The following is a 20,742-nucleotide window of genomic DNA, read 5'->3' as shown; positions in this document are numbered from 1 at the left end:
GGGATTTGTGTACAGATCAGCTTGCTCTTCTCATGTTCACAATTTCAAACCGCGCCGCCTGCGCGACGCACGCCCATCCACGCGCACGCTGTAGGATGTCAGCGGGCGATGAGTGACACGAAACACGTACTTACACAATTTTAATCTCCTACCTGCGAACCCGCATTTAAATGCAGATTCGCAGACCTCCACGCCCATGCTCGAAAAAAAACGCTGTTCACGCACGAACGAAGACGTGCACACTGCGCGCAAATGCTCTCTCGAGGAGGGGTTCCCGTATCCACCGGGGGGCTGCCGGGGCCAGCAGTGTCTCCCCACTGACAGGGCGGGGTGGTGGGAAGGGGTGGTGGAATGAGTCAGTGGAGTGGAGCACAAAGTTTCTGGCAGCGGCACAAAGTTTCCCAGCAGGTCACAGCTGTTTGCCTGTCTGCTAGGGAGGGAGTTACATCACACAGAGAGTCGACCAGCCTGATCTGCCACTTCAGATCTGTTAGCCAGAGAAAGCGCAGGAGTGAAGAAGAAGGAGAGGGCTTTGAAGTAGAGCAGTGAGTGATTCGGGCTGATGAAACCACGAACGGACAGACTGAAAGATGTTGGGCCTCGTGGATAGGCGACTGTCACAATTATGTGTATGAGCTTGTGTCTGCTTTTTGATAAATGATTTATCAGTTCCTCAAGGGGTGGATTTTTTTTTTCTTCTGTGTGCTCATTTAGTTCTGTCTGTCTCGTAGAGTCAACTCCCATATAATCAAAATGATTTGAATCACATGGGCTGTAGGTCTTTGCAGCACGCGATCGCTGTAAGGACTTTTCACACCCACACATTTCAAATGAATCGTGGTGCATTTGTCTCCTTGGTTCACATTGCTTGGAAAGCTATGAATGCAGAAGACCCTTAAGCATAGGTGGTCTCAGTCTAGTCCCAAACGAAATCTGTTTGGTGTGCTCTCTCAAGTTTTAGCTAAACACCCCCTGCACCCATTAGCTGCCTCGTTCTGCTCATTCGTCCAAAGCCAGCGCAAAGCTTTCGTCGCATTATCTTCGCTCCGAGTTCGCAAACTCACCAACTGGTTCAAACATATGAACCAAACAATAAAAGAGAAACCTTTGCATGTACCAACTTTTTTTCCTGCTCTTCCAGGCGGACCAGCAAGGAGATCATATGTGTGACCCCAGCTGGCCAGACCCCCAGCCTCACCCCAGTCATGGTGGACATCAACTCTGCTGAGCTGAGGAACCCGGAGGTCAAGTTCGGCTACACAGACGATCCCACCATCCTCAAGATTGAGCCCGACTGGAGCATCGCAAGGTAAGGAAGGAATCGGCAAAGATGAATCTTTCGCTTGAACCAGGTCGATTTCTCTGTGTTGCGTGGTAACAGCATGTCACTATCTCAGAAATAGGACTGCATGACCCTGAAAGAGATGAATAATTTAGAGGAAACGTCAGAAAACTAGGTTATGTTGCCATAAATTAGTGTATTTTTTAGGTTATATAGCAACATATAGCTAACTCCATCCCATAGCAATGAGGCTTGTATGTCATGTGGTTATTTTCCTATCTATAATTTACACTAATACAGTGTTTGATCTGCTATTCTGCTTGATGTACTGTACATCTACAGAATGCTTCAGTATATTATTAATCCTCATCGGTGGTAATTCCACAACTCAATTATTTGTTTCCAAGGTGACTAAACTGAAGTATGAACTCTTTGTAAAAGGGGATAAATGTATTATTCTGTCAGCATACACCCTGTCTGGGTCTTCCTCTCCATTGTTACACCCTTCTGGCTTTTCAAAGCCGTATTATTTATTCTGTTTATCTTTATGTTGGTAAATCTACAAAGTAAATCTTTGAGAGCAGGAACAGCAGTAAAGGAGGCTCCTGAAGCACTGCACTGCTAGTTGATGAGCTACAGCAGAGATGTATCTGTAAATATTACTTGACTTATTGAAATGAGACTACATAGCCACGGGAAGATTTCCTCTGCAAACACAAGCTGTGTTGTGGAGGGGAAAAGAGAGAAAAAAAAAAAAAAAAAGCTTGGAGCTTCCAAATGCTAATGGGCTCACTAGCATGACCTAGAAACTCCCCTACTCCTCAGCACAGAAATGAATACAGCAAGCACACACGCTGTTGACTGTCTCATTTACTTCAGAAGTGCTGTATAGTTCCAGGAACTTGTCATACTTTTTTATTCATGTTTTTCTCAACCGAAAGTTGGTACGCAAATGCAAAAATATGAAAATGTACATGTCGAAAGAATGGATAACTTGTACAAGCTAAATCCAGGATACTGTTTTAAGTGAAAGACCATTTTTCTTGTGCTTAGTGTTAAGGCTTCTTTAAAGAAACTTAGACAACTGATATTTTACATTGAAAGCTCATCAGGTTTATAGTTGTGCTCATTAGTGTACATACTGGCAGAATTTAATATTTCTTGGTCAATGAATTTCAGGCCGATGAGCGCAAATTTTTTCCCCAGTATTCTCTTCAATCAATTTTCACCAAGATTCCCGTGTCTTTGTAGCTCACACATCCCCAGAACATCAGCGGTCCTCCACCATGTTTCACAGTAGGAATGGTGTACCTTTCATCATAGGCCTTGTTGACTCCTCTCCAAACGTAAGGTTTATGGTTGTGGCCAAAAAATTCGATTTTGGTCCCATCACTCCGAATGACTTTGTTCCAGAAGTTTTGAGGCTCGTCTCCGTGCTGTTTGGCATATTGTAAGCGGGAAGCTTTGTGGCATTTGTGTAGTAATGGCTTTCTTCTGGCGACTTGCCCATGCAGCCCATTTTCCTTCAACTGCCTCCTTGTTGTGCGTCTTGAAACAGCCACACACACACTTTTTTTTTCAGAGAGTCTTGTATTTCAGCTGAAGTTATTTGTGGGCTTTTCTTTGCATCCCAAACACTTTTCCTGGCAGTTGTGAGTAAAAAATTTTTGTCGGTCTACCTGACCGTGGTTTGGTTTCAGCAGAATCCCTCATTTTCCACTTATTCATTAGAGTTTGAATGCTGCTTATTGGCATTCTCAATTCCTCGGATGTCTTTTTAGATCCCAATTACCTATGACAAATCCTTTGCTTTTCCCATGGACTCAGAATCCAGAGACATCAGTGCGGCACTGGATGAAAAATGCAAAGGTCTGTCAGGAGCCCAGCAATTCACTGATCTTTTATGCACACACACACTGATTACAAGCAAACAGATCACAGTTGAGGATGGTTACCTTTAGTAGCCATTCAAACCCGCTCCTGGCAACTTGTTTGCATGTTATCAGGCCAAAATCACCAGGGTATGTAAACTTTTGTCCTGGGTCATTTGTGATTTAAGAGTAAACACAGTTGTTTGACAATAAATGGCTTCTCACAACCACTAACCATGAGTGAAAATGGCCAAAAAAATAACACAAATTCTGCTTATGGGTACGCCTGCATATGCTAATCAAATCCCTGTTAAAAATATAATTTGCCATATTTTTATCACATATTAGCGCAGCTTAGGTACGATATTTATTTTTTTTCTGTTTTTCCACCAGACACATTGTCTTTCCAGACATAGTATCAATCCTGAGCTGCATCGTCACAGGGGGTTGAGGTGAAAATAGATGCCGCGTTTAAAGCTCTGCAGGGAGACGAAATCTCTCATCATGTGAAAGAGGTGTGAGCGGATGAGAAGTCTCATTTGGAGTGGAATGAATGAAAGATTGAGGGTATTGGGGGGGTGGGGGGGTGGGAATGAAAGCATTGGCTCCAGGCTTAGGGGGAAATAACCTCGGCTCTGGGCCTGTGTTTGGCGTTTCACTCGGTGCCCTCAGAGGAGGAGGAGGCGGCGCATTGGTTCTCCTGGCCAGTCTCACTTTTTTATTTACCAAGCTATTTTGCCGGCCTGTCCCCTTTGGTGACCCTGTTGCCGAGACTATTCCAAACACTGCCGAGGCTCCTTTGTCCAAAGCGCAAATTTGACATGACTGAGACTTCCAGAGGAGGACTCACTTCCAGACACATGGCGAGGCTGTGACTGGCACTACACCTTGTTTACACAGTGTAATACAGTGCACACACAGCATATAACTTAGTGTGTGGAAAAGATCCTTATCCTCTCCAGAACTACCCCCACACAGTGTTGCCACATACTAGTACAAAGCAGTTTTTTTTTTGGAGCTACTGTATTTGCGATTAACCTACATTTCCACACCTCTGTTCTGCTCTTCCATCAACAAATGTATAACTATGTAAATCCCTTAAATTCCTTTGTCTGATCAGTTTTCACACCAGACTCTCATTCAATATCTGTCAGCCTCACTTAAGCCCCTGAAAAGCCATAAGCTTTCCCCTGCCTCAAGCGGCTTTCTCGTTCTTCTAGCTCCTCGAACCCTAAGTCCTTCCCAGGGCCAATAGTCTGGTTCTGTTCACTACCACTCGGAAAAAACATAATGCATAAGCGCCACCTAAACAATGAATGTTCTTTGGAACAACTAGCTTGTAAGGCAACGGGATTCCAAGGCTTTTTCTTTGGAGTCCCCCCCATACATGTATCTAAGGAAAACCAAGGATTTGTCCATTCAGTATCTGTTCAAATGGTTTTATTTAACTAATAAAATTTTGACAACAGGTTCTTAGCAGAATAAGACACCCGCCGTGATCTTTGCCATCCTATTGGATCCCAGGGTGGAAAACCATGGTTCTAAGATTTTACAAAACTTAAATAGTAGGGGCCTGTTCAGACCCTGCATCAAGATCCAATCTGGGTGATACAGTCTCAAGTGAAGATGGGATGCATTGAGATGGGATGCAGGATGCATTGAGATCACGTTTGAGTAATCCAATGTCTGACCACATTTGAAGGTGATCTGGATTGCATTCGTTCATTAGTCCTGGGTTCAACCAGGTTTGCCTTATTCATTTTTTCAGAAAAAAAAGACTCGCCACTATTATAAATAATCATCTGAAAAGGAAAAGCCACCGTAAGTGATGTCTGTTGTCTACCATACAGATCCATTAGAAACAGCCCCAGATGATGTTGTGGTTCATGTACATACATGGTGCAAAAATGAGGTCGGACCCAGAGACGCATGAATGCCAGGTGTGAAAACAAGGACCTAAAAACGGTCACTCGCGATTAGATCTATCTATTAGATCTTATCCTGGTCTGAACAGGTGCTGAGACAGAATATCCTCTTTCATAGTGTCAGCTCATGGTTTTTTATCCTGTGTGAAACCTTGCCAAACACCTACCAGTGTCTCTTTTATATGTTTATATGTTATTTAGCAGGATATGTTCCTCAGGGTTTCCAGCGTTTTACCCTTACGCCAGTTTTAAGTTGTATGCTTACTTATTTTGCTGCTGTCAGAACACCTCACATCAGATAAAGTTCAGCCACGCAGGCCAGCAGAGCCTGTCAGGAAGGCGGTATGGGGGAATAGGCTTCTCACCCGTAGTACCTACGTCTCTGCTGGTGAGCGTCACGTGAACCTGAATAGGTCACAGGTATTAGAGGTCACAAAACATTTCAGATCATCGACACTGGGGCGTTTTGCACGTTGAAACTGTAGCGCGCTTGGATCATATTTCCCCCCAGTTCAACAGTCCTTCTGCGCCACATACTTCCCTCCACCTGCGTATCGGTTTAAACAAGCTTTTAACATTCATGCAGGGGCTTCAGTGTTACTATCATTACCTGAAAATGGGCTTCCATGGATAAGCAGGTGAAAGGCTACAGCAGGAGTGAACATTAATGGTGAATCGCCAACTGAAGGGCCCTTTTGGCTCCCGCAGAGAATAGATTTATTAACATTTATCTCTACTGATAGGCCTGTTGAATAGTGTATGCACTTGAGTCCTGTGAGGAGGGAAAAGCAGCAGGAGACGCATGAATATGTGGCACACAAGTGCACATAGAATATTGGTTTATTTTCCAGTACCATTGTGTGAATGTGTTTGTCTTGATTTTCTTTCTAATATCTTATCTCTTTCTTTTTTCTTTTCTTTTTTCTTTTTTTTTTAGTGGAGGAACCATGTTGACCATTACTGGAACCAATCTGGGCACCATCAAGGAGCCTAAAATGAGAGCCAAGTACGGAGCTGCCAAGTCTGAAAATGTGAGTGGTTGGACTCAGACACCGCACACACTTTTTATTGACTAAACAAAAAAAAAAAAAAAGCAGTGACTTGACTTGGCAAGTGCAACAGACTGAGACCAATATAGACATGCAGGTGTCTATCTCCTTCTCTCCCTGCGCTGGCTTTCGCTCCCTTTTGCACGGTTAACCGAAATTTCAGCCGATTCACACGCACTCCTGGGACGCCAACGCACGCACCTGACCCGTCGGTCAACTATCCAAGGGCCCATTCTCTGTTTGTTTTTGATGTTGAATTTCCTTTTAGCAGTTTAACCTTTGAAATGTCAACCAGCAATAAAGGAGCTCTGGCAAATCCCCCTCTCTTCACCTAGCACCACGGGGCTTAGCTAACCTTTCTCCCACTCTTAGCTAAAAGTAAAAATATCCCTTCTTCTCCATTTGTCCTGCCTATACGCAGTCATTTTTGATTTTGCTTGCTTAATGCTTCTATTGACCTATAAACACAGTTGGGTTTTATGTCTTTGTGATTATACACACCCTCTGTGTGTCAGCGTGTGACATATGGGACGTAATGTATGGCTAAATCACGCTGTGAAACAATGCAAAGGTCCCTTCTGCCGTCCTGTGTTTTTATTAACAGCTTCCCACTGACCTCTCCACTGTCTCTGTGTGTCATTAGAGTCTAATTTGTTCTCCGTTGCCTGATTTAAGTGCCGAACCCCACAGGGGATTTGCAGATGATATCAACACTGATTACAACAGTGATCATATTAAGGCAGCCTCTTCCTCATTATGTCATTACGGAGACATTTAATCACTCACATCATGTAACCTAGTTTCTTATACGTACTCGTGGTAATGTTTGAGTTTTTTATGACATGTTATGGAAGATCTCCGTTCTGCATAACATGTAAGAGAAGTGGAATGCCTGTGAAACGGGCAAATGGATCTCCTCGCCCAGTTTAACTGTTTAATCATGTTTCTCCTCCTCCCTAATTTGTCCATCACTCTCCTCTCCTCCTCCACCAGAACTGCACGGTTGTCAACAACACCGTGATGGTGTGCCTGGCGCCCTCTGTGGCCGGGTCTGGCAACGTCTTCTCGGAGGTGGGGAGCAGCCCCGACGAGATTGGCTTTGTCATGGACGACGTGCGCTCTGTGCTGGTGGTAAACGAGACTTTCAGCTACCATCCGGACCCTGTGTTTGAACCTCTGAGCCCCACGGGCATGCTGGAGCTGAAGCCCAGCTCACCACTCATACTCAAGGTAAATTGCCTTGTGCTCCCAGCATTGATCTGTTTTGGCCTTGTCTCTACCTGGCTTTGCTTTACATCCATCACATTCTTTCTCTTTTTATTCTTCCCTTGACTTCACGTATTACTCTTTTTTTTTTCCCTCCTTCACTCCCAATCCTCTATGCCTCTCTGCCTTTCCCCCTCTCTTTGTGTCTTCCCAATCAACTTTTACGCCTCGTTTTTATCCTCCTTTCTCCTTTCTTGCATCACCTTTCTCATTTTATTTCTGTCCGTCCTCTCCTCTTTCACACAGTTGCCCAAGAATGGTCGAGTGAAATGTGTTTATGGATTGAGTTTGTGGTGTTTTAGCATCAAAGCTTTTTTTATTGAAGGTTACCCTTCTAAAGGTGAGGGATAAATGTCTCCACACACCAGGAGTCCGGGACAAAAAAAAACAAAAAAGGTTAGCTGAGAGTTAGCACTCAGCTGACACACACAAGAAAAGCAGTAACAGCAGATATCCCGGCGCCGGTAATGTAGAGTACTGTGAACGATGTTAAAAGCTCCATCTCGCAAATAGTTATTGTAGAAAATGCTACCACGACCTCTTAGTCAGCATCCTATACAACCGATAAGACATTGTTTTCCACATGGCTTTATTATGCCTCACCCTTGATAGATGTTCTTCCTGCACCTGCTGTCTCCAATGGGGTTGGCTTTAAGACACAAAAAAAAAATAAAAAATCCAACGCCCCCATTTAAAATTGGTGCAAAGTAAAGTAATGTTTATAAAGTGGGCCCACGCGTTGCTATGCGATCAGCTCTGATTTTTATCTGATATATATTTGTAGGAGAGACGTCATAGCTTGTTTACCGCGAGCCAGAGAGGAACATTTGAATCCAGAGCGCATTTGCCTCCCTACCGCCCACCCACCCCCCCTCCCGTCTTTTGTCATTTCACCTCTCCCCTTGAACTTCAAAGCTTTTCAGCAGCGATGGGAAAAAAAAAACTAGCATGCAATTTCATGGAAAACCAAAGCCCTTTTTCTCCCAGCCAATCAGGGTGGAGCTTTAGAAATGAAGACTCTGCCCTGTAACTTTAAACATAATGCCGTAATGAAAAAGCCCTGATTGCCTTACCTCGCTCCTGGTAAAGAACTGTAGAAATAAGCAGCACGGAAACAGAAACAGCATCCTATTAGATAATTGCTGAGAAATTAAGCATCCATCCGAATTTTCCAGCAATTAATTCCTCCTACTATGCAAAGCGTAGTGAGTTAGAAAGGCGAGGTGCGGGTAAAGGTGACACAGGAGAGGAGAATTTATTTTCTGTGCTGAACATGCTTATTCAACCAACACAGAGAGAACCCATTTCTTACCTTTGTTGTTACCTGTACCTGTGCCAACCCTCAACCATGAACAAATACAAAAAAAATAGGTGGTGTGTTCTATTAAAGGCCACTTAAAACTACCATCCGTGTTTTTATTCGTAGATGATTCGGTCAGTTTCTGTAAGAGGTATTTTTTTTTTTTTTGGCAGCATCAAGCAGGATCACTGTTGCCATGGTTACCTGTATTTTAAAGTACCTTGCCCTTGATGCTGATTTAAAGCAGTGGATGAGCTGGTGATGGATATCTTCCAGCCAATGAGAAACGAGTGGTTTGTTTTTTGTTTTTTAAAGCGCAGTTAGTGAGTCTTTTAGTGTCAACCAGCCAAGATCTGAGTGTATGTAAATAACTGAGGTGTGTGTGTGTGTGTGTGTGTTTCTATTTCCAGGGCCGTAACCTAATTCCTGCAGCCCCAGGAAACACTAAGCTGAACTACACGGTGCTGATCGGGGAGACGCCCTGCGTCCTCACCCTGTCTGAGAGTCAGCTGCTGTGTGAATGGCCTAACCTGACCGGAGAACACAAAGTCACTGTAAGTAAAACTTTTTTACTGCTGTCAAGGTAACTGTAAGCTCAATGTTTTATCTGTGTTATCTGTCACACACTGGTTTCAAAGGAGCAAGTTTCGAAGTCTGCCACACAAAAGCCTAAAAATGAGCATCATCTCCCTCCAAGTTACATTTTTCCATGTTAAATGCCTGTTATTTCATAATTTTTCCTGATTTTATTTTATTTTTTTATTTTTTTTCCACTGCTGGAGCATCTGGCTTCCACATTTCTTTCAGCCTGTCAGCCCATTTTCTTTTCTAGCTCCTGTTCTCTGCTGTGTTTCCACTCAGCTATTCATCATCCCTCTTTAATGTCAATCCACTTCCTGCCTTTTCATTCATTCATCTCATTCTTCCTTCACTATCCATCAGACCTAAATCTCTTCAATTACTCTAGATTTCTTTTACCCCATTCAAATAGCAGCGAGCGCATGAACACACACATCCCGTCTCTTACACCACTGGCAGTGCTTGCGACTGTATTTATGTCTTAGAGGCTTTTGTTCGTTCTGGTTTGGCTGGCATCCTCCTTGGGATTTGAACAGTATTGATATTCAATTGAGACCAAAAAATCGCTAGCGGGTGCGAGGGGTCTGTGTCTATTTTTATCCTCCTGCTTTTGGAGTTTCAGAGACGTAAGTCAGTTAAATATGGAATTTAAGGGGAGGGGCGGGTGGGGGCATATTCTAATGTTTTTAATTCGCATTTTCTGCAAGCAAGAACTGTTTTCGTGTGATAGGTTTGAAAGTAATATATGCATGTGACTTTGTATGTTTTTTTGCTGGTTCCAGAAGTGGCTGCAGGGCACAGATGTTGCTTCCCCGAACCCAGATATAGAGAGTTTTGGGGAGTTTTGTCTGAGCTTGGCACGACTTTGTGTGCCAACAGAAATGCAATGTAGGGTTTAGCTTTGAAACCATAGTTGTTGTTTTTTTAAATATATTTTCATTTTGAATTTGTGGCAGGGTGTAGCCCCAACATGGCTTATTGTCATGTAGTATGGATATGCAATTCTTGTAAAATTGGTAGCAGCAGCTGATTTATTTTTTCTTTGATGTAAAGAGAAGTCCTTCACAGCTTCTGCTTGGATCTCTTTCAAATACGGCTGTAAACAACCTCCTTTTGTTCTGTGTTGCGCGCGCCGTCCTTTATCCACCTGCTACGCAAACCCGAGTGTAAATTTTCCGCGCGGTCTGTCTACTAGGTGCGCGTCGGTGGGTTTGTGTACTCGCCGGGGGTCCTGCAGATCTACTCGGACAGCCTGCTCACCCTGCCTGCCATCATCGGCATCGGAGGAGGCGGCGGCCTGCTCCTGCTGGTCATCATCGCCGTCTTGATCGCCTACAAGAGGAAGTCGCGGGACGCCGACCGCACCCTCAAGCGGCTGCAGCTGCAGATGGACAACCTGGAGTCCAGGGTGGCCCTCGAGTGCAAGGAAGGTGAGTTCGGACAAACCTGAACCCACAGCCGCTTTCAAAAACGCTCCTTCCTTCTCTTCATTTTTTTTTCCTCCCCGAACAACTTCCTGTAAATCTCCCCCTCGCTGCAGCTTACCTCAAAAGCTGTACAATTCCCATTCAGTAGTCCTATCCATTTCCCCCTCTGCGTTCTCTCCATTTCCCCCCCTCCCTCCCTCTCGCCACCAACTGTCCCCCTGCTGCTAGGTGGCAGCGGCGTGTGTGTGCATGTGTGCGTGGGTGTTGGTGTCTTTCCAGAGGAGTACTTTGATCTGAGCCAGCCACCAGATGTTGGCTCTCCACCCCATGAGAGAGCCGCCTGGCTGGCCTCGCTGCCATCCACGACGAGAGAGGGAGGGCGCGATGGAGGTTAGATAGAGACGGGGCACAGAGGTGGGAAAGTGAGGGATTGTAAGGAAGGAGTGGCTTGGCAACAGCTGAAACATGGGTTTGGGGGGGAGGGGGTGGTGGTAGAGAGAAACTTACACACCAGTGCATTAGCATATATATTTGGCAGGAGACAGCGTGGATCCAGAGAGTCTACTGATGCTGTTACTGGTTTGTCTGGCATAAGAGAGACAAACAGATGGGCAGAAAGAGAAGGAGAATACTGATAACCACAATCATTACAATATATTTATATTAGAGATCCCTTTACTTGTTGCTTTGTGTTACCAAACCACAAATACGGTTTTTATTTAAGTCGGTACTGCTTTCTATTATATAGAAAAACAGAGTTGTATTGGATCAGAATTCAAAAGGGGGGTACATCATTGCATTTCAATAAAGTCGTTGGCAGATTCAGTGCAACTCGTTCTCTGTGTATAAGACCTAGCTGGGCCTGCTAGACGCGTCCTCGTTCCAGACATCTGAATCGCCGTCCACGTCCCCAGTCTGTTGGAATTATGTAGGCCTGCTTGTCTTATTGTTGTTGTTATTGACAGCTGTTCCCAACAGATGGGGAAAACAATTGCCCAATCAGAGCTGTCACGGCAGAATTATTAATATCAGTGTTGTCTTAGTGCATAACTTGAATGCTGATAAAAGGCTTCAGACACTGTGACGAGCACGGGAGAGACTGACGCTGATAAAAGACTTAGGAAGTCCTTCTAAATATGTTGGGAAAAAGTTGCATACAGCTCTTTGTAGGACTGGTAGGAGGTGTGACATTATATAATAGAAAAAAATAGGGGAGAGAAGCTTAGGTTTGTGTGCCAAAGTGCCAAAAAGAGTGCACTTCCTCAAATGACCACTTGAGGCTTGCTCCTAAAGTGAGTCAATCCTCATAGAGACTGTTATTAAAACAAAATTAAATGATGTTTAAATAATGTCTCCATTCATGACAACTGTACAGAGTTGGATTTAGTTGAACTCACTTGTTTAAATTATATAAGCCTTAACATTATGTATGATTTACAGTGTGGCCTCTTTAAGTGACAGGTACAGTTTTCTGTCAGCTGTCTGTTCTGCCGCTCATTTGTGAATTAGCCGGGAGTCGGGCGCTTTTATGATGGCGTCGGTCAGACCCAAACATACTGAGCTTCAGAGCTGTGAGCGTCCCGAGAACCCAGGTCGAGGCTGCATTGGCCAATACGAGCGTAAATCAGACTCTGTGAGCAAGTTGAGTTTAATGGGAAATTTAGAATAGGATGAGGCAATCTTTGCTTTATTGACACTTTAATGGCACCAGAAAATGTCACTTGGATAATTACATTAAGCTGAATTAAATAAGTGAACTGAAATGGTTATTCACAATTCACAAGTCATTATATTATGACAGTCCACACCCCGAGATTGTAGCGCAGACTAAATGTTAAACAGTTATAAATGTCAAGCACAAGATGAGATGATCTCAGATGAAGTGAGGAGCGGATTAGTCTCCTTGAGTCAGAGCTGTGCCAGTCATCTGCTCGGAGGAGGATTTTATGTTATTTCTTTTTTTTTCCCCCAAGTGCGCACTTCACGCCGCTCTCCCTGACACGTCCTGCTCTTTTGCAACTACCTGCAACAATCACACACTCCTAAACTCACACTGGGGGTCAGGCTGTGATTGGCTGGGGTGTGTGACAGTGAGTCCACGTGCCCTGACCCTGTCTGTCCCCCACTGTCACCGCTGTCTGGGAGACGACAAGGGGATGGATGACGAAGGGAAAGGAGGGAGAGAAGTATGAGCATAGAAACAACAAGGAAAGAAGTATTAGAAAGCAAATTGTGTGTATATATTAATATCTATATTGTGCATATATATATGTGTGTGTGTGTGCAGTATATAATAGGAGCTAGAGGAAGGGTGGACAAATTAGAAGACGGCATAGAGAAAGAATAGGGAAACGATTAGTGTGTGAAATAATTAGGGGAAGAATAAGAGGAACAATGTCCTACTCCCAATGAATTCGTAGCCGAGAGGCAAACACAAATGTTAAAGATAAGATAAAAGACAAGCAATAGAACAGAAAAGAGGGCAAGGTAGCGAAAAAAAGTCTAGATTAGAGAGGAAGATGGAGGGCACTGGGGAACTAACGGGACGAATTAATTAAAGAAAGACGGAGGGGTGTAGCAACAGAAGAGGTGTGTGTGTGGGGTGGGGGGGGTGACCTCTAAGATGTCACTTTGAGAGGAGGAGACAGAGAAATAGAGAGATCGGAAGAGAGGGACAGGGTGACACAAGCCATCTGTTAGTCTGGGCTCTGGTTCGTTATTTGTTTGGGTTGTGTATCCATGTGTTGGTGTATTTTGGATGACGCTGTGGGGCGCACACACACACACACACACACACAGTTGTGCTAATGGAACTATATAGTTGTAGGTTTTTTTTCTCCTCAGGGGAGTTTTATATTTTTAAAATAGATCTGAGGCAGTCCACCAAAAGCATCGAGCCTATACGCTATTGTATGTGTGAGAGAATGGATTTGATCCCATTTTTCCGTTCTAGATGCGACCTGTGAAGCCGCTGGAGTATACAGAATGGGGTCAGAACACACACACACACACACTCGGGGAATGGAGGCTGCACAAAAACATTGACACATGCATTCACATAAATCATCTGGGCACAAGGTTATATGTTCAGCTGTGGGGCAAGGCAGGAGAAGTGTGTTTGTGTGTGTGTGAGTGCAAGCGTGAGAGGTGGCAGTGTGTGCTCACATGTTCCCGTGTGCTGCTGGATCCTGAACTCCCCTCCAGCCTCCGAGAGCGTTTTCCTCTGTCCTCCCTGTTCCCTCCACCTTCCTCTGCACTGTTAGCACAGAGCAATCACGTGATCCTGCTTTTCAGCTTTTTTTCTTATCTGAAACGTCACATCGAAAGGAGAGTCAAAGACAAAATCAGGGCTGGTTTTAGAGATTGTTTAGCACGCTGACCATGCTTTGTCTCCTCTTCTCTTACCTGTATCCTAGTTAGAAGATGATTGTGACCATCTTTTTATAACTGATTGCGTCAGAACATACAATAGAACTTACATTTCCCTTAAGTGTCTCTTGTGCTCCAGATGAAAAGATGTTATTTTACAGTTTAAGAAGCAGTGGTTTGTTAGAAAGTAGAAGAAATGTCTTTAAATTAGTGGTTTAGGTCGTCTGCATTTTGTTTTATCTTGAGAAATCTGTATGTTCTTGCAGAACCATCCTCAACCTTCTTGTTATATATATATGTATATATTATGAGCATTCTCTTGTTCTTTGTGCAGCTTTTGCAGAACTGCAGACAGACATCCATGAACTCACCCAGGAGCTGGACGGAGCAGGAATCCCCTTCCTGGACTACCGGACTTATGCCATGAGGGTCCTCTTTCCTGGGATTGAGGACCACCCTGTGCTCAAGGAGATGGAGGTACGGGTCAGTAGAGAACGCTCTGCACACTTTCACACATACAATGAATGGATGAACATTACTCTGTGTGTTAGAGGAATGAAGATATTTGCCTTCGGTGGCCACAGCCAGCCTATATATAGACCAGAAAGTGATAACGTACAAAGAAAAGATTACTTTTTTTTTTTTTTTTACTTTGCATCATGGTAACCCATCTGCTTCTGATCGGATATCTCAGACTGGAGCTGCATGCGCGTTGAAATCACAATGGGGAAAAAAAAAAAGACATTTGCTCTCAGTGGAAAAAAGAATTCTCCTCTAAGTTTATGACAGAAAACAAGCAGCTAACAACATGCTGCAGCAAAACTCAGGGTCGGGCTCCCTCAGGCTACCTTCTGTAGTGTGCTCGAACAACGAGAAACAACGGGGAGAAGTCACGGCAGCCGGTGGTGGAGACTGAAAAGTCATTTGCCCTGTTGAGTGGGACACTGATGTGTTTGTTTCATTGCTTGTGATAAATATGCAAATGTTAAATCTGACTGATAGAAAGAACAAAGAGATAAAAAGTGGTTATAATAATCATCCACTTTTAGTCAGTTTGACCTGAACTCGCACAATCACTGTGAGAAGTTTCCTCTGTACTAGAGATTGATTAGCACAAGTTTTAGAAAGCTAAGCGATGACATGCTAAAACAGTACAAGTGGAATCCTAATGGTAAAAGACGTCTTCTCTCAAGAAAGAACAATTTTAAGCACTGATTTGATGTAGATGAGGTAAGATAAGTATCTCCATCATTTCAGAATCCAGCTACAAATATTCCTCTCCTTGTTTGTCTGTTGATGGTCTGAGGCAGACGGTGGTTCCAGCCCATACTAGTGATAGTATAAAACTTAGGTACCAATAACTCTTAGAGGAAACTGCAGTGTGATGTAATACAGTGGAGGGATGGTTCTTTTTTGCGGAGTGAGCAGTGTCTGAGCTAAGACTCAGTACAAGTGATAGATTGCCTCTACAGGACTGAGCCTGTTTGAGGCTCCAGAAAAAAAAAGCAATGTTCTCGCATTCAATAAAACACTCTCCCCTTCACTACTGCCCGTTTCTCAAGAGGGAACACTCTATTACTCACATGAACCCAAGCTGTGTGGACGCTGTAATGCGGCGTGCGCATGCACTTCCATCATTTCTCCGTATACATTAGAGCCTCGCACATGCATCACATGGAAAATGCGCGGCTGCGCCCCCGCTGACACGCGTGTGAGGCTGCGAGCGCGGGAACAGGCCTTTGAGACATCCGCTATCTCCTCACGCCATCAACTGTATTCCAAAGGGATAGTGTAGCACGACATTGGATTTTCATTTGTATGGCCCAGGCAATCACAGGCCACAGTAGCGCGCGAGGAGGCAGATCAATTTCTTATTACAGCGTGAATTCTTAGTTCAAGCCTCCGTTTCTCTCCCTCAGAAGGGGAGGCCTGAGTGGGGGAGACAGAAAAAGGGGGGAGCAGTGTGGGATGTAGGATCATGTAGGGAGAGATTACTGGGGCAGTAGATAGGCAGGCCGGTGTGGAAAGCTTGGATTCCATGTTCATGTATTTGTATGGAACCTGTTTCGACACTGATGCATGTTCCCTTTATTGAGAAAGGAATATTGAAGTTATGTGTGAATGTGTGGCTGTTTCTTTCCGTCATTCATCCTTTTTCACAAATACTCATGAATCCATTTCACTCACTTACTCGACGTCCTCCTCCTCATCCTGCTCTCATCCTGCTCTCAACCCCTGTATCTGCTTCACTTCACTTGTTTCTGTGAATTGTTTTCATCTCTTCCCTTATTTATCCTTTTATAAATTTCCGTCTACCTCTCCTCTCCCTTTCCTTTGTTCTGCCCTCTCCATTACCATTTCTCCATCCATATTTCACTTTTCGCTTCTCCGTGTCCAACAAATGTTTTGGTCCCTTCATTCAACGCTACCTCCTTGTCCTCGCTCCTTCCCCCGTCATTACCTCCGTCCCCTGTGCCGCAGGTCCCGGCCAACACGGAGAAAGCCCTGACGCTGTTCGGCCAGCTGCTGACCAAAAAGCACTTCCTGCTGACCTTCATCCGCACGCTGGAGGCCCAGCGGTCCTTCTCCATGCGCGACCGGGGCAACGTGGCTTCCCTCATCATGACAGCCCTGCAGGGGGAGATGGAATACGCCACCGGCGTCCTCAAGCAGCTCCTGTCCGACCTCATCGACAAAAACCTGGAGAGCAAGAACCACCCGAAACTCTTGCTCAGGAGGTACGCAAAGTCAGGGGGAAAGTGGTCTCTGCACAAAAAACCGTGTCACATATACACCAGTGGTTTGAGGTTACGTCCCAGTTTGTTTGTGCGCGCATATGTGTGCGCAGGTGTTAGGGTGTCCTTGAAAAGGAGCGAGGGACAACTTCAAACAAAGTTCCCTGTGTTTTTCTCACTCTCTCGTTCGGAGGCTAATACGCCTGCATCCTCCTGCTTAAACTTAATAAGACGCTAAATGGGAAGGGCAGAAAACAGATGATGTAAGAATGTCAAGTGTATTTGCCCGTCTTCCGTCTGAAGCTGTGGTGGAGGATGTCAGGTGACAGTGACTGGCTTTTAGAGGCATATGTGACGTTGCCTCCTCTCTATCTCTCAACCCTGTCCCTGTCAGGAAGGATTACACCCCTGAGCACACATACACTCCCAATGGAGCTGCAGTCAGACAGGACACTCTATCCCTTCTCACACACACACACACACACATATAGGAGGAGAAGGAGGAGGAGAAGGGTACGAGGGGTGGAGGGGATGTAAAGAGAAGAAGAGCAGGATTTAAAAGAGCAGGCGTGAAGAATAAAGAGTGAGGAGTTTGGTGGCAAAAAAGGGAAAGATGAGCAACAGAGCAGGAAAAAAAATCAAGAGGATGAAAAGGGAAGATGCAGCACAAGAAAGGTGTATGGAGCAGAAGGAGGGAGGAAGGGAGGGAGCCAGGGAAGTGATGATTGACAGAAAGAGTGGGGAGAATGTCTGGAGGGATACTTGGGCTGGAGGGAAATTGATGGAGGGAGAAACATATGGGAGGTGATTGAGAAGAGGAGGAAAGAATAGGAAGGCTGTTGGAAAGTAGAGCGGGTAGAGGAGGAGGACGAGCCGCCGCAGACAGCCGCGCAGGCAAAGATACACATATATTTAAGGGAAGACGCAATTAGAGAAACGGCCTGTCTCCAAATAAATTGGAATTAGACATTAAATGATAAAAAAGTTTAATTTTTTTTTTCTCTTCTCCTGCTCCTCAGAGAGATATTTAATTAAAAATCTAATCAAATAAATGACTCTCAGCCTGTGTGCTGCTGTGAAGCCTTTTTCAATCCCCTCTTGGGGCAGAATGGTCACAACACGCTGTCCTTGCTAACTACACTAGCCCCGGGAGCTGGCGTTAATAAGCTCGGCGATTGTTACACACAGTTCACCCTGTTTAGGTCTTTTTACGCAATAAGACTCCAGAAAAACACTTAATATTCCCTTCCCACATTGGTTTTACCTGTTACGGTAAAAAGATGCTCTCGCACTGGGTGCAGTTGAATCCGTTTGTACTTTATTGAGCCTGTCTTGCTCTTCCTGTTACACTAAACTTTAAAACGACGGGTCCGGGGACGTAGCCTTCCTGAATGAGACGCTTCAAGTTGCCCATCGCCGTGTCCTGACATGCCCAGAAGCCTGTTCTGTCCAGGTGCACTCGCCTCCTTCGTCCTCTATACCTGCCTTCCCTGTTGCCTCATCTTTCATCCGGTATATTTTGCTGACAGCCATGAAAAAAAAAAAAGAAACCGCTCCACATACATCAAACAGCAGTCAAACAGGGAGGCTTGCGGAAGCGTAGGAGTGCAGGCCTTCGCTGGCTTCACTGCTGCTTTGGCCTAGTTTCCCGTGTTTTTCCTTTATCTCCTTAATGTTCCTCGTCATGACAAAACACCACATTTCTGAGCAAACGTGACAAAAAAAAGAAAAGAAAAAAAAAATCTCGTATACCCACTTTTCCCGCTGTGCCACGCTAATAATAAAAGGAGTAATATTTACCAGAAATGTGGGAATTCGGCCCGGTAAGGAAGCCCAGTGCACCTTGCCATTTATCAAAACAAAGAATGCATAATTAAAAAGTCTTTGTTTTTTTTTTCTCTAATGTGACAAAGAGGAATGGTAGAAAGTGAGGAGGCAAACCTGGGGATGATGACTACCAGTGTCTCTCTCAGGTGTTTTAACACATTATACTCAGTAAGTTCGTTAATTACAGTGCCTTTTAATCGCCCCGTTTTCATTTCATTCGCCGGTCGTTCACGCGTTCGCTCGAGACGCGTGCGCATGCACGGGCACGGGGTCCCCTCATTACACGGCAGGTTTGTGATTAACGAGAGAAGTTAACGAATTATACTAATTGCTGTATTTTTAATGAAGATGAGTGGATTTGCTTGGAGGTAGAAAAAAAAATTGCAAGGATTGGGGGGTGAAACGATGAAAGAAACTAAGGGGTTTGTTTTGCCAAGTTAATTTGTTTTGCAAGGGGGTGGTGGTGGTGGTGAAGGGTGGGGGGGGAACAAGCGGGTGGTGTGAAGGTTAATCACAAGAAGACTGATAATGTCATGTGTTCATCTTCCTCTTCCTTTGTCTGTTGTTGTCCCCCCCCCCTCCCCCTCGATTCTCTTCATCTCTCTCCCAGGACGGAGTCGGTGGCTGAGAAGATGCTCACCAACTGGTTCACCTTCCTGCTTTACAAGTTCCTCAAGGTAAAATCGTCACACACACACACACACACACACACAGATACACACGGCTTTTGAAGCCCCAGCAACAGCGCCAGTGTTTGAGAATCGGGAAATGTTGCTCTAGCACGCACACACATTCACAGCTGCGGCATTAGATAAGGCGGAGGCGGCGGGGTACCTATCCCTTACCTCTGCCTTTCATGTGGTAAATTCTTCTTTCTACCAATTGAGGACTGTGCAGAGTCTGAAGCGCTGTTCAGACACAGCTGACCATGTCGTTGTGATCACTGTAGCCTGTCCTTTCTTTGTGTCCTGCCTGGATTCTTTCAGGAGCCAGGGGATCGTGTGTGCCCGCGCGCACGCTTGCATCCGAAATAAACAAAACAGGAAGTCAGACACACGATCCACTCTCTGTTTTCCATCTCTTTCTGACTTCCTCTGATTTCATATCAGAGGGACGCGGCGAGGCTTAAACTGCGCTAAACTCTTGTTTCCACGCGCACATTCTCTACATTCAAACATTGTCGCAGCTAATCAGTTAGCAGCGGGGCCTTAAACTCCCGCCAGGACAGGCAGTCTGGTGGACAGCAAAACCAGCCAAGCACCCGGGGTACCCAGTTAGCATCTGTGCGTGCGAGTGTGTCGGTTTTTGGGTGTCCGTGCATGTGTGTCTTGGCTCCAGACGCTAGGCCGGACAGCCAGAGTTGAATCAGTAAAAAGGGAGTGGGTTACCAGAGAAGCTGTTGGGGATTTTTTTCGCAGCTGCGCTTGTGAACTTTAAAGGCAAAAAAAAAAAAAAGAAAAGGTGGGAAAAAGAACTTACTGTTTAGGGGTGAGGGGATGTGCAGAAGGTTGTAAATAAAAATAAAACACAACAAAGAGTGCGGGAGAAAATAGAAGAAGGGAAAATGAAGTAGAGGTGTGCTAGCTTTTATCGTAGCTTTTATCCGGCCTTTGCAATTCAGTCCCTCTCCCCTTCTCCTGTGTTTTTAGGGGTCACATAAAAGAAAGGACTAGAACAATTTAAGGTTCAGCCAGGTGTGAATGGAGATGGCTGCAGGTCAAGTAGTTGTTCAGAGGAAAGGAAGTGATGGCCGCTTTTACCTACCAAAAAAAAAAAAGAAAAAATCCTTTCATCCATTACCCTTTTCTAAGGGTTCACTTGTCCTCCTTTGTACTAGCTTGTTTGGGAGCAACACACTTACTCTGTTTGTGCACTACAATCCTTCTTGTTGCTTTAAGTAAAATCTCAATGGCTGTGTGAGCACTTTGTTGTAGCGCAATCAAATGAAAAAGGGATGCATTAAAAGTGGAAAAAAGAAAAAAAGCAAAGCCATGTGTAAATAAGATGCGATCCTTGCATAGACGTGCCGCATCAGTCCTGCCTGTGCACACTGGCACCGTTTGAAGGAGACAGAAGGGCCGCGGCGGCGCGCAGAGCCGGTTTGTACGCTAT

The 20,742-nt window shown here is 44.9% G+C and overlaps 1 protein-coding gene across 4 annotated transcripts in view; it reads left to right on the top strand.

Annotated features, from left to right (window-relative positions):
* LOC125006657 (plexin-A1-like) overlaps positions 1–20,742 on the top strand; it is a 192,177-nt gene that overhangs the window by 157,924 nt on the left and 13,511 nt on the right. For 2 of the 4 annotated variants that reach the window (XM_047582912.1, XM_047582910.1), the window contains exons 16-23: positions 1,142–1,309; positions 6,016–6,109; positions 7,121–7,357; positions 9,104–9,247; positions 10,468–10,702; positions 14,403–14,545; positions 16,550–16,806; positions 19,241–19,307. In XM_047582912.1, the coding sequence (XP_047438868.1) occupies positions 1,142–1,309; positions 6,016–6,109; positions 7,121–7,357; positions 9,104–9,247; positions 10,468–10,702; positions 14,403–14,545; positions 16,550–16,806; positions 19,241–19,307 (1,345 nt within the window). Of the gene's footprint in view, positions 1–1,141; positions 1,310–6,015; positions 6,110–7,120; positions 7,358–9,103; positions 9,248–10,467; positions 10,703–14,402; positions 14,552–16,549; positions 16,807–19,240; positions 19,308–20,742 lie in introns of all 4 variants that reach the window. The other 2 variants (XM_047582911.1, XM_047582908.1) reach the window with 1 other exon arrangement.

Source organism: Mugil cephalus, chromosome 4 (genome assembly GCF_022458985.1).
Source record: "Mugil cephalus isolate CIBA_MC_2020 chromosome 4, CIBA_Mcephalus_1.1, whole genome shotgun sequence".
Classification (NCBI taxonomy): domain Eukaryota; kingdom Metazoa; phylum Chordata; class Actinopteri; order Mugiliformes; family Mugilidae; genus Mugil; species Mugil cephalus.
The sequence above is the reverse complement of the archived record's forward strand: the minus strand, read 5'-3'. Positions and strand labels throughout refer to the sequence as shown.